This window comes from Ovis aries, chromosome 5 (genome assembly GCF_016772045.2).
Source record: "Ovis aries strain OAR_USU_Benz2616 breed Rambouillet chromosome 5, ARS-UI_Ramb_v3.0, whole genome shotgun sequence".
NCBI classification, from domain to species: Eukaryota; Metazoa; Chordata; class Mammalia; order Artiodactyla; family Bovidae; genus Ovis; species Ovis aries.
The window spans coordinates 12603400-12616209 of NC_056058.1; the positions used below are offsets into that span (position 1 = coordinate 12603400).

General features: G+C 54.3%; 1 protein-coding gene across 1 annotated transcript; it reads right to left on the bottom strand.

Annotated features, from left to right (window-relative positions):
• Nucleotides 1-476: 476 nt before the first annotated feature.
• S1PR2 (sphingosine-1-phosphate receptor 2) lies at nucleotides 477-8247 on the bottom strand. The gene is made up of 2 exons (XM_027969611.2): nucleotides 8116-8247; nucleotides 477-3048 (listed from the first exon to the last, which is right to left on the bottom strand). The coding sequence occupies exon 2, from the start codon at nucleotides 3004-3006 to the stop codon at nucleotides 1948-1950; it is 1059 nt and encodes a 352-aa protein (XP_027825412.1). The 5' UTR covers nucleotides 3007-3048; nucleotides 8116-8247; the 3' UTR covers nucleotides 477-1947.
• Nucleotides 8248-12810: the final 4563 nt, after the last annotated feature.

A 12810-nucleotide genomic window follows, 5' to 3' on the forward strand; every position in this document is an offset into this window, starting at 1 on the left:
AATACCTGGCATAGCCAAATAAATAATTCAGAGGGAAAAAAAGAAAGTGCATGATGAGGTTGGCCATTCACTTAGGGAACACTGGGCTTTAGAGGGGTAACTGAGTCTGTGTCTCCCAAGACCATCTCTCCAGCTCCCTGGGAGGAATGTGCACTTGGGATGAAGAAGGGGGGCACCCACCATCTGCCAGACTTTCTCTTTGAAGGATGGCACAGAGGTCCTGGGACTAATTTATCATTGGGAGGGGCCAGACAACTGCCCAGGGGTGGGGAGGATGTCAGTATTTACCAGGTTTTCTCAGAAGCCACTGAGATCCTGGCTCTGACAGGGCGAGGGGTAGGTAGGGGAACAAATGAACCGGGAGGCTGGAAAAGGATGAGTTGTCTGGATAGCAGCCACCCTCCCTGCCCCCACCCACCCCCAGGGTGCTAATGGGGCAACCGCTGCCTTAAGCCTCAAAAGACAACCACCACCAGAAAGAGACACTGAACCGTTTATTGGCCTGGGCCTGAGTCTCTGGCAGGAGGGGCATCCGGGGAGCTGTGTAAGGGGAGACAAGCCCCCAACTGGCTCCTTGCCCCCCCAAAGATCCCCTCCCCCAGCCTTTGCAGTCACAAGAAATCACTTTCAGGCATGAGGGTTCTGTCCCCCCACCCCCAGGTGAGCTGCACCCCAGCTCTCCAGTGGGGAGATAAGCCAGCAACGACACAGGGGTTGGTGCAGGGACCAGACCCCTCTTTGGCAGCTTCAATACAGACGAGAGGAGACAAAATAGCATGCATCCTGGGAGACATGGCGAGGGGAGGGGACCACAGATATCACACACACACACACACACACACACACACACACAGACAGACACTGACAGACGCGCATAAATACATGTTTGTACCGCAATATCCCTTCCCTCCATCCACAGAATTTAGCAAAGTCCTTCTGGAGTGGGTTAAAAGAGGGTATCCCACCATTGTCCTTGGTACCCCCACCCCCTGTGCTCCATCTGATGTAGCTGGAAAGCAGGCACAGGAGGCTCAAGGCTGTCCTGCCTTAGACTGGGTCCCTTGGCTGGGTCTGGGAGTGGAGCTTGAGGGAGGGTGGTTATTTTACGGGGGGCCGGAGGTCTGGTGTCAACAGTTCCCCTAGAACTTTCTCCTATTCCACCCTGCCCTACTGGGAGAGCCCTCCTCAGGCCCCCAGACCAGTTTTCCCAGCCCTGGGTGACTCCTCTGAGCCCCCAGTAGTGCAATCTGGCCGATGAGGTCTGAGAATGGGGGTTAGTCCCCCCCACCCCCCACGTGGTTTCCTGGCATCTCACTTGTAGAATGAGAAGAAAAGACAGGGAAGAAGTTGCCAGAGTGGCAGCTGGTGACATTTGGGGAAGCTGTGGATTTGAGGCCAGGAACTGTTAGCCCCAGGGCCGCCCAGAAAGGTCAAAGAGGAGGTCTCCAGCCCCTCGGAACACAGTGGTTCCAGGGAGTAGGCTCCGAGGTGGCCAGAAGAAGGTGGCAAGGGGGGATGGTAAATTCAGAGTGGGGAGTCAGAAACAGGGCGGAGGGTCAGGCGCTGTGAAATGCTGACATCCTTCAGACGGGATTGGAAATGGCCTCTATGCTGTGTTCCATTTGAGCACCTGCCTGCTGTCACTCGGGCCCTTTCCAGGTTCCCCCACCCAACCCCACCCCCATCCCCAGTCCTCCCCACGATCCAGTTCCAAAGAAGTCACCATGCTGAGCCCCAGGACCCTGCTGCTGCTGTGCCATCTGACTGATCAAAGCCTCAGTCGACCATCCCAAGCATGAAGAATCTTCAGCATCACCCGGGTCTGTGGATTGGGGGCATCTTACTTGGCAACCCCCGCCCCCCTCGGCCCCATTTCTGTCCCGGGTCCCCGGAGCTTCTCCACGGAACTCTCTGCCAGGGTGGCCTGGCTGTCAGCCCACTTGCCCCTCACACCATTGTGTTGCCCTCCAGAAATGTGGGTGAGGTGGGCATGTGCATGCCCTTCTCCAGGGAACTGGAGCTGCGAAGGGGTAGGAGGTGGTGGCCCGGGGTTCTGTCCCGCCGCCCTTGCACCCCTGCCGCCTGCCGCCAGCACTGCAGCGGCCGTAACACCTCCCGCCGCAGGTCCCGGCTGCGCCACGTGTAGATGACCGGGTTCAGCAGCGAGTTGAGGGTGGCGAAGGCAAAAAAGTAGTGGGCCTGGTAGAGCACAGGGCAGGCCCGGACTGGACAGGCATAGTCCAAGAGGAGGATGCTAAAGGCAGGCAACCAGCAGAAGATAAAGACACCCAGCACGATGGTGACCGTCTTGAGCAGGGCAAGCGTCTGTGGGGCAGCCACATCGGCCTGGCTGGAACGGACCACGCAATAGATGCGGATGTACAGAGCTACAATGGCCGACAGGATGACTGAGAAGATGGTCACCACGCAGAGCACGTAGGGCTTGGCATAGAGCGGCAGAACGGTGGAGCAGGCCTCCAGGTCGCCCAGGCAGTTCCAGCCGAGGATGGGCAGGCCACCAAGGACCAGCGAGATGAGCCACGAGGCCGCAATGAGCAGCAGCATGCGGCAGCTCTTGTCGCTGCCGTAGAGCTTGACCTTGGCAATGGCCACGTGCCGCTCAATGGCGATGGCCAGGAGGCTGAAGACGGAGGCGGAGAGCGTGATAAAGGCAGAGCCCTCGCGGGCGAACCACTGCACAGGTGTCAGCCCCAGTGTGACCGAACCCGAGAGCAAGGTATTGGCTATGAAGGCCACGCCCGCCAACAGGTCTGATGCCGCTAGGTTGCCCAGGAACAGATACATGGCCGAGTGGAATTTGCTGTTGCGGGCAACTGCGATGAGTACCAGCAGGTTCTCTACTACGATGGCACAACACAGGAGGATGATGAGGGCCGAGGCCACCTGACGGGAGGGCGTATCCTTCGTGTCAGGACTCTCCTTGGTGTAATTATAGTGTTCCCTGACCTTGCTGGAGCTTAGGTACTCTGAGTACACGCTGCCCATGGTGGGGCTCAGTAGCCAGCTGGGGCCATGGGGCTGTTGATGCTGCAGAGAGAAAACACAGACAGACAGGTCAGTGCTGTGGCTGCAGCCTGGGCTGACTCTGGACTAGGCTGTGGTTCACGTTCCAGCTCTGTCACATGAAGTCAGAATTATCACCATCTCTGCTTTACAAATGGGGGGCTTCCCAGGTGGCACTAGTGGTAAAGAATCTGCCTGACAATGCAGAAGAGGCAAGAGACGCAGGTTCAATCCCTGGGTGGGGAAGATTCCCTGGAGGAGGGCATAGCAACCCATTCCAGTATTCTTGTCTAGAGAATCCCATGGACAGACGAGCCTGGCGGGCTTCAGTCCACAGGGTCACAAAGAGTCAGACACGACTGAGCGACTGAGCAAATGAGCACTGCTTTACAAATGGAAAACCCAGAGAGGTCAATTCACTTTTCCCAAAGCCTCAAAACTAGTCAGTGGCAGAGCCTCAGAGGCCCACTCCAAAGCATCTAAAACCTCTAGGCTACAGCATCTTGCAAAGGAACAGAAGCTCCCCTAAAGGGCATAAGAGACGTGAAGTGGACTTCTGGAAGCCTTACCCACCCACCCAGAGAGGGAGTCTTAGCCAGAACCTGGAGGCTTGTCTCCTTTCCTGAATACCCTGGAGCCTCGGGCCCCATGCCACCTGCCAACCTGGGTCAGCGAGATGCTGGTTGCTGATAGCACCATCCCCTGCTCATTACCACCCACTGCTCTGGATTTCAGGCTGGGTCTAAGCCTAGAGGCCCTGGGTGTTCCCGAGATAAGGTTCTGGGGAGACACCGGGGCGGCCCCGAGGTTTGAGCATCACAGAGGTCACATCGTCTTCAAGGACATAGACCTTGCAGGCAATCCAGGGTTCAGCCCCACTCCCACATCTGACATGGTGTGGTATGCTGGGCCAAGTCACTCGATGCTTGGTCTCTAGGTCTCAGTGCCCTCATCTGTGCAATGGGGAGAAGAAAGCCCATTTCAGAGGGGTGATAGGAAAATCCTGTTGAATGATACATGCAGCACATTTAGCACATAGCAGGCACACAATAAATATTACCTAATAACACTAGCTCCCCTCTTCCTGCCATACCACAGGGAGGGACTAGGTGCCTTCCTCCCAGTCTTTTGGGAGGGGATATTGAGTGAGCCAGCTTGGCAAGAGTCCACAACAGCCTGTTCTCATCAGCACCATCTAGCCCTGCCCTGGGACACAGGGTCTTTGCTGGGTGGGCAGGGCCCTGTGGCACCCACCCCCCTCCCCAGCCAGGATGAAATCCAGATGTGAGGGCCTTGGAACACACAGGGTGGAGTCCTTGCTCTCCAGTCACATCCGGTGTGGGGAAGGCTGGGAGGGGATGATGGGATGGGGGAGTCACAGGAGACCCGTCTGGGAGGTCCTGGCTGGGAGGATGGGGCAGCTGGGCTGAAGTCATGTGAGTGGTGAGGGGGCGTGCAGCCCCGCGGGGAAGAGGAGGGGACGGTATTCCCTTCCATGAAAGCCTGAGTCACCCCTCTCCCAAGGAAAACTGAGCTGTGGGGGGAGGGGGCTGGAAGCAGCGCGTAGGCAGAGAGGGTTAGAGGCCAATACCATGGCCTTCCCCCAGCTTGGGAATTGGGGCGGGGGCCAGGAGGTGGTCTCAGAGGAACTGGTGTAGAGTCTGCCTTTCACGGGGGCCAGGAGGAAGCTCCAGACCAGTAGTTAGTTAATGGGGGGGGCGGGGTGCGGGAACAGCCCTCCCCAAGTCCCTGGAAACATGCCTTGCAAGGACCATGGGCATGCCAGGAGCACCAGTTCCAGAAAAGGCTGGTTAGGCCGGTTCTCAGTGAGCCTGGGAAGGATGAGGGGCTTCCGGGGTCGCCCAGCCATCTCAGTCTCGGACACCCCCTCGGAGGGGCGCCCTGGCCCCCGGCCTGATAGAGGCAGCTGCTCCCCCTGGGCAAAAGAACATCCGTCCTAGTTTGGGAACAGAGAAAGGCTTGTGCGCATCCCCAGGGACTGTCGCTCCGCCCAGATCGCCACACAGAGGCCTCTTGTTCCCCTGCCGGTCGGGGCCCAGGCGCCCCAATGCCCTCTGCCCATTGTAGCGGGCTTGGTCCAGGTCTTGGGCCTTACCAGACCGACGGACAGGCCAGAAACAGCCCCGCGCTCTGATTGGTTCATTTTCAATCCCAGAGTATTGAGCAACTCAGGCCTATTGGCCTGAGCTTTGCATCCTCGACATTTGATTGGGGGCCCAGGTGGGGGCGCTCTATTGCTTGCGCTACTGAGAGGGTCCTTTCCAGGCGGTTGCAGTTCATTTCGTCTCGAGGACATTAAGACTGTGTGGATGTCCCCGGGGAGAGTCTGAACCACAGCCTGACCGCTGGGTCACCCGTACCAGTCACCCTCGGGCTGCCCTGGCCTACTGGCCCCCCCCTGGGGATCATAATTGAGAATTGAGGGCCCGTGGCAGGTCTGGGAAGCACCCTTGCTGGTGGGCTAGAAGCCCAGGGTGTGCCCCCTGCACCGCCCCTCAAACCCCTCTCCTGTCTGGCGGCCCAGAGAAAGATTTATGGCCGATTCCTAGATAAATAAGAAGTGGTTTCAGTCCTCATACCCCAGGGACTGACTAAAATGCCGTCTTCTTCCTTGGGAGACTACCCTCACTTCTTATAGCCTCAGAAGGAGGGGTGGTTAGTTAGAGAAGACGAATGCGTCTTTCTTCTCCACTAAGGCGATTCCCAGAAAGAGGAACCAGGGTCTGGAGGCTGGAGCGGGCACAGTCACCCTGAGGCAAATACAGGCCTGGCCTGCTTCCCCTCCCTGCATCAGGCTCCCGGCGTGGCTAGCGCAGGGCCTGAGTCCTCTTCACCTTCACCAAGGCAGTCACCTCCCAGATGCTCAGTAAGAGGTCACTAGGCTCAGCACTGGGGAATGGCCAGGCCTGAAGCAAGAGGGACAAGCGATGGGGTTTGGAGGGAAGGAAAGTGAAACACACCAAGACTGTTCAGGGGGAGATTAAAAGAGAGGAAGGCAGGAGGAAGTCTCAGTGGCTTCCAGGAGCCCCTCCCGCAAGTTCTATGGAGGCATGCCCTGTGGTTACTGTTCCTCTGGGCATTCACAGGTCCCATGCCCCTTGCCCTGGGATAAACCCCTGGGCTCAGTTTCCCTCTATTTTCCAGGTGGCTCGGTGGTAAAGAATCTGCCTGCATTTCAATCCCTGGGTCGGGAAGATCCCCTGGAGGGAGAAAAGGCAATCCACTCCAGTATACTTGCCTAGGAAATCCCAAGGACAGAGGAAATCCCTGGCGGGCTACAGTCCATGGGATCACAGAGTCAGACACGACCAAGCTCACGTGCATGCATCCATTCCCCCCTATACTGCCATTCTCCAAGCAGCAGCCAGGGGGAGCTTTTAAATTTATAGCTTCAATATGTCACTCCTCACCTCCAAACTCTTCCATGGTTCCCCAGTATCCAAGGTGGCCCCCGCCCACCTCCCCTCCTCCCACTCTCCCCCAGAGCCATTCCACTGAACCACACTGGCCTCTCCCCGGTTCAGCCCCATGCCCACCTCAGAGCTTTAACTCTGCTATTTCTTCACCTGCCACGGCCTTCCTATCTTTCAGGTTTCTGTTTTAGTGGCCTCTAATCACTAGGCTATCCTAGTCACCTTCCCTAGGCCCCTCCTATCACAGCATCTTTTATTATATTCACAGCACTTGCCAATTTCAGAAATTATCATTGTATTTCTTGTTTTTTGTCAGCTTCCATGGTTGAATGTGTGTCAGAGGCCAGCAACTAAATCCTTCAGTCCCTGGAAGAATGCCTGGCATACTTAGAAAGCACTCAGAAATTGTGTGGGATGGATGGATGAATGGATAGATGGACGAACTGATGAATGAATGAACAAGGGAACGAGGGCCCCCGAGGGTGGAGGCTCCTAAACTCAGCCCAGGCTCAGACAACGGTAAAGGGACGCGGGAGACACCCCTGGTCCGCTGGCAGGCCACCCCCACCAGGCGAAGCCCAGAGTCTCCTTGGAGACACGGCACAACCCGCCCCCGCCCTCGGGCCGCAGTCTCGGCCTCCTTATCTGGCGGTGGAATGCACGGTATCCACACTGGCTGCCTCTGGGGCCGCGCCTCCTTTCTTCCGCGACAGCCACAAGCAGGGGACCCCCAAGTCTCCAAGTGGGGGTGGGGGACGCCTGTGCGTCCAGCCCGGTGCCCCGCCTCGATCTTCCTAGAGGACTGGGGAGAGGCGGGGAGAGGGTCAGCGACAGCTGCGCCGCGAGTGCCGCGCCCGTGTCGCGCCACGCGGGGCACCGTGGGCTCAGCGCGTGGCGCCTGGAGTGTCTGACTAGGGAAGAGTCTGGTGAAGGGATGGAAATCCCCGGTGAGTCAATTCGTGCCAGAAGAAGTGGGCGAGGTTCCCACGTTTGTCTGGGCCCAGAACCGCGCGGCGTCCGCGCCACGCGTGCCCGCGCCAGCGCCCCATCCCCAGGCCCCAGGGGAAAGAAGAGGCGCCGAAGCCACGCAGTCTCAGGTTCACTTTCCTTCCAGAACAAAGCCACGACCCCACGGGGGGCGGGAGGGAGGACTGGAAGAGATGAACTACTCAGGGAAACTGAGGCAGAGGATCAGAAGTGCAGGAGGTGGGCATCTGTCCTCCTCGGGGGCCCCGCCCCTTGGCTTGGCTGTACTGCGACGGCCAGCACCTTTCGCCCGCGTCCAGCCGTTGTCAGCAAAGAGGGGCGTCCTCCCCTCCCCCATACACAGTCCCCAAACCCCTGGTCTGGGGTGCACGCCATCCTGCCTCCCAGTCTCCGACCGAAAGCGCTTGGATTCCGCCTTCTCCTCCCGGCCAACTTCCTGCCGCTGGAGAAGGCGGCGAACTCAGTCTGGGGGTTCGCGGCCAAGGCAATGGGGCCTCCTAGGATCTTGGAGAGGGCGCACGATGACCACTCCCTGGGTGCAGCCGGAGGACGGGCAGTGCATGCGCGCCCAGGGAGCCCCCGACCCCTGGCGGGCTTTCCTAGCTCTGATCCGAGACCTCCGGGGCCCGGGGCCCGCCCTTTCTGCCTCCCCCTCGCCACGCACGCTCACCTGGCTAGGCCGACCCGACTCCTTGCCCGGGCCGGAGGGGCTTTGGCGCCTGTGTTCCCCGGGACGGCCGCGGCAGGGGCTGGGACTGCCCGCCGGGCTCCACTGCGTCCCGGGGCTGGGGACTGGGGACTCAGGGGCACCGAGGGAAGAGCCGCCTTGGCCCCCACTCGCCCCGCCCTGTCTCCGCCTCCTTTCCGGCCGGCGGCAGCAGCAATGAATTCCAGATGTGATCAGCTCAGCGGGGCGCGCGCGAGGGCGGGCGTGGGGGAGGCGCGCAGGGTCCCTTTGTCCGCACCCCCACCTCCAGCCCTGCCCCCTCCCAGCCCCCACCCGTGAGAACCGGCCAGCGCATGACGTCACGCAGCCCCGTACTGTCCAGTCGCTCCTGCCCAGGTGGCCTCAACCTGAGATAACTGTCTTGGATTGCAGATATACTCTTGGCCCCTGCCTGGGATCCTGGAATTGCAGGAGGGCAAGGAATTTCCTTACTTATTCAGCAAGGAGCCACGAAGCACCTACTAAGGTCAACACAACAAACAGGCATTAAGCGCCCACTATGTGTTCATCCAACAAATAAGCAAGTTCCTATTATGTGCTAGGCGGTGGCGGTGGTTTAGGCGCTAGGTGGTGTCCGACTCTTGCAACCCCAAGGACTGTAGCCCCCGGGCTCCTCCTTGGGATTTTGATTTCCCAAACAAGAATACTGGAGTGGGTAGCGATTTCCTTCTCCAGGGGCTCTTCCCGACCCAGGACCCACTGACGGGTGGATGCTTTACCACTGAGCCAGGGAAACCGACCATGTTCTAGGTCCTGCCACAAAGAATGGATTGGTTTCTGCCTTGATAAGGCCCCAGAATTGAGGCCCTGGTCCCTTTGCCCTAGAAGACTGGGAGCACTCAGCAGCCTCCACTGCCTCCGTCGGTGGAGTACCCTCCTTGTGGTCGACCAGCAGGCCCAAGCTAATTCTTGCTTTTCAAGTTGAGTCCCAGTCTTTTTTGGCTGAGCCATGCGGGATCTTAATTCCCCAACCAGGGATCAAACCCCATCCCCCCTGCAGTGGAAGCACAGAGTTTTAACCACTGGACCGCCAGGGAAGTCCTAGCCAGTTCTTTAGTTTCCCATTTTTTTCTCATTGAGCTTTTCCTGGGCATCTCTGTGTGCCTGGCTGCAGAGATGAAGCCCACCTGCATTTACCGATGTGTGTGTGTGAAATCAGGGACTAGACAATATGTCCCTCACTCCTTTGGAAATGGCAACCCATTCCCATAGTCTTGCCTGGAAAAATTCCATGGACGAGGGAGCCTGGCAGGTTATATTCCATGGGGTTGCAAAGAGTCAAACATGACTGAGTGACCAAGATCCCAAGCACAGGCATAGCAATGAACCGAAAAGGGAAAAAGTCCTTCCCTTCGTGGAACTTATGTTCAGAAGGGCGCTATTTGTGGAAATGAATACATCAACTGCTTATGTGTTTACTTACCACAATACAGTAAGCACCTGCATGTGCCAGACACCATTCTAAAAGGCTGGAGATATATCAGGAAACAAAACAGATAAAACTCCCTGTCCCAAGTTGATGTTCTACTATACTTGCTCAGGGCTTCCCTACTGGCTCAGTGGTAAAGAATTTTCGTGCAACGCAGCAGCTGCTGGAGACTTGGGTTCAATCCCTGGGTCAGGAAGTTTCCTCTGGAGGAGGAAATGGCAACCCACACCAGTATTCTTGCCTGGAGAATCCCATGGACAGAGGAGCCTGGCGGGCTACAGTCCATAGGGTCACAAAGAGTTGAATACGACTGAAGCGACTTAGCATGCACACATACTTGCTCAGAATATCTAAAGTATTACAGAGAGAAGAAACTGATAAATTTTCTGGGAGAGGAACTGAAAGATAGGGGACAGGGCATGGGAGGGACATAACTTTCACTCTGTGAGTGCTTTTGTATCTTTTGGCTTTTGTAACATGTACATACTTGGCCTATTTCAACAATAAGTTACGCTGAGGGAATTCAAAGGCAGTCCAGTGGTTAGGACTTGGGGCTTTCACTGCCATGGCCCAGGTTCAGTCTCTGCTCAGGAAACTAAGACTCCAACAAGCCATGCGGTCAAAAAAATTAATTGATCAATTAAACTGGAAGTTAGACTGCTTGTACCGAGATGTGTGCTTAGTCACTTCGTAGCGTCTCTTTGTGGATTACTGAATACTGGAGTGGGTTGCCATGCCCTCCTCCAGGGGTTCTTCCCAACCCAGGGAGGGAACCCAGGTCTCCCACATTGCAGGTGGATTCTTTACTGTCTGAACCACCAGGGAAGCCCTGATACCCAGACGGTGTAAGAAAAAAGAGGGAGAAGATAGGTACACTCTTCTGTGTGTATTTGGTTGTGCGGTACAGCACGTGGGATCTTAGTTCCTCAACCAGGGATAGAACCCAGGCTCTTGGTAGTGAAAGTGAGGAGTCTTAACCACTGGACCACCAGGAAATTCCTCGTATGTCTAATACACTTCAGTAAAGAGTGTTGTAAAGCAAAATGACAAAAAAGGGTATCTGCACTCCCATGTGTGTTGCCGCATGATTCTCAGTAGCCAAGGTATGGAAACAACTTGTGTCTGTCAAGAGATGAATGGATAAAGATGTAAGATTCACTTATACATTCGGTTTCCCCCGGGGTAAAGAATCCACCTGCCAACACAGGAAATGAGGGTTCAATTCCTGGGTTGGAAAGATTCCCTGGAGTGGAAAATGGCAACCCACTCCAGTATTCTTGCCTGGAGAATCCCCATGGACAGAGGAGCCTTGCAGGCTACAGTCCATGGGGTCCAAAATAGTCGAACACGACTGAGTGACTGAGAATACCCACACATATAAATATACATATATATACATACACATATACATAATGGAATATTGTTCACCAATGAGCAAAGAAATTCTGTCATTTTCAACAACATGGATGAAATTTGAGGGCTTTATGGTGAGTGAAATGAGCCAGACAAAAATAAATAAATACCACATGCGTGCTAAGTCACTTCAGTTGTGTTCAACTCTTTGCAACTCCATGGACTGTAGCCTGCCAGGCTCCTCTGTCCATGGGGATTCTCCAGGAAAGAATACTGGAGTGGGTTGCCATGCCCTCCTCCAGGGGATCTTCCCAACCTAGGGTCTCCTGCAGCTGCTGTATTGCACGCAAATTCTTTACCACTGAGCCACAGAGGAAGCCCCTAAATACCATACGCTATCACTTATATATGGAATCTTAAAAAAAAAAAAAACTTATAGAAACAGAGAGTAGGAAAGGTGATTGCCAGATGGGGGGGGTGGGGGAAATGGGGAGAGATTAGCAAAAGGGTGCAAACTTTCAGTTATAAGATAAATAAGGCTGAGAATCTGATATAGAGCACAGTGACTACAGTTGATAATACTGTATCAAAGAATTGAAATTTGCTGAGAGTAGAACTGAACTGCTGTTACGCATACACAAAAGATAAAAACGTGAGGTGAAGGATGTGTTCATTAACTGGATGAGGGGGAATCCTTTCGCAATATATATGTATGTCAAATCACCTGGATGTACACTTTAACTTACCATTTTACACGTCAATCATGCCTCATAAAAGACAAAATTTTTTTTAAATTATGGATGCTTGAATCCCACAAAATGCAACCAATAAAAAGAGAGAAAGAGAAGTTTAGTGACGCTTCTGTATGCATACCATACTCCATAAATCAGGTTGAAAAGCAAAAGTTTGAAAAAGGAAATTAAAGTTGATCCATTTATGCCTACTAAAAAGGAAAATCGGAGTCGTCTTGATATGAAACTGTTTTCAACGTAAGATGAAAAAAAGCACAATGTAGATGAGTTTGCATTGCTCGCTTGCCTGCGTTTCTGGATATATTTATTTATAAGGATTGTATAAATACACACACATTTGCCTGTGGAGAAACAGGCCGTCTTGGGGAGAAGGCACAAGACCTCGTCACAGTGGTTACTCCCGGGGAGGGAGACAGGGGGACAGGTGAAAATACATACACATTTGCCTGTGGACAACCAGGCCATCTCAGGGGGATGAGGGGGGAGGCACAAGGCCCTGTCACAGTGGTTACCCTCAGGGAGGGACACAGAGGGGGCAGGGGGACAGGTGAGAGGGGACCAGACTTTACATGGGGGAGGGAATGTTTGAAATTTTTAGCTCATATTACAAATTCAAAAAATTTACGAAGACATGAAAAATCACATTGAAATAACAAATCACCAGGCTTTTTAGCTGTAAAATTGTTTCTATAACAATAATAATAATAACAAATAGTATCAATAACATAAATCAACAATAACATCATCAATAAACATACCTGTGTTATTTATTCAACATGTCACTATGAAATGAATTTATATTAAGAATACACATATTTAAGTTATCAATAAGGAAATAAATATTAAGAGTCAATATATTAGTGTTGCATGTCTGTGGCATATATATTTATATAATGCAACAGAGAATGCTCTGAGCTAACTATAGTGATACCTTGTTGGTTTCTGCCATCCAAAACTGAAAGTCCAATGGAAGAGACAGAGGAAACCAGTTCTAACACACGAGGTAGCAGGGCTTTGTTGAGAAGATTTTAAAAAGCCAGAGAGTGACTTTGCTCCTTTTCTTGACTCAGATTTCAGTGTCCACTCAGCTTCGGGGCTAGATGG

Excerpts from the sequence above, each read along its gene's own strand:
- S1PR2 (XM_027969611.2), bottom strand. The coding sequence starts at position 3,006 with ATGGGCAGCGTGTACTCAGAGTACCTAAGCTCCAGCAAGGTCAGGGAA.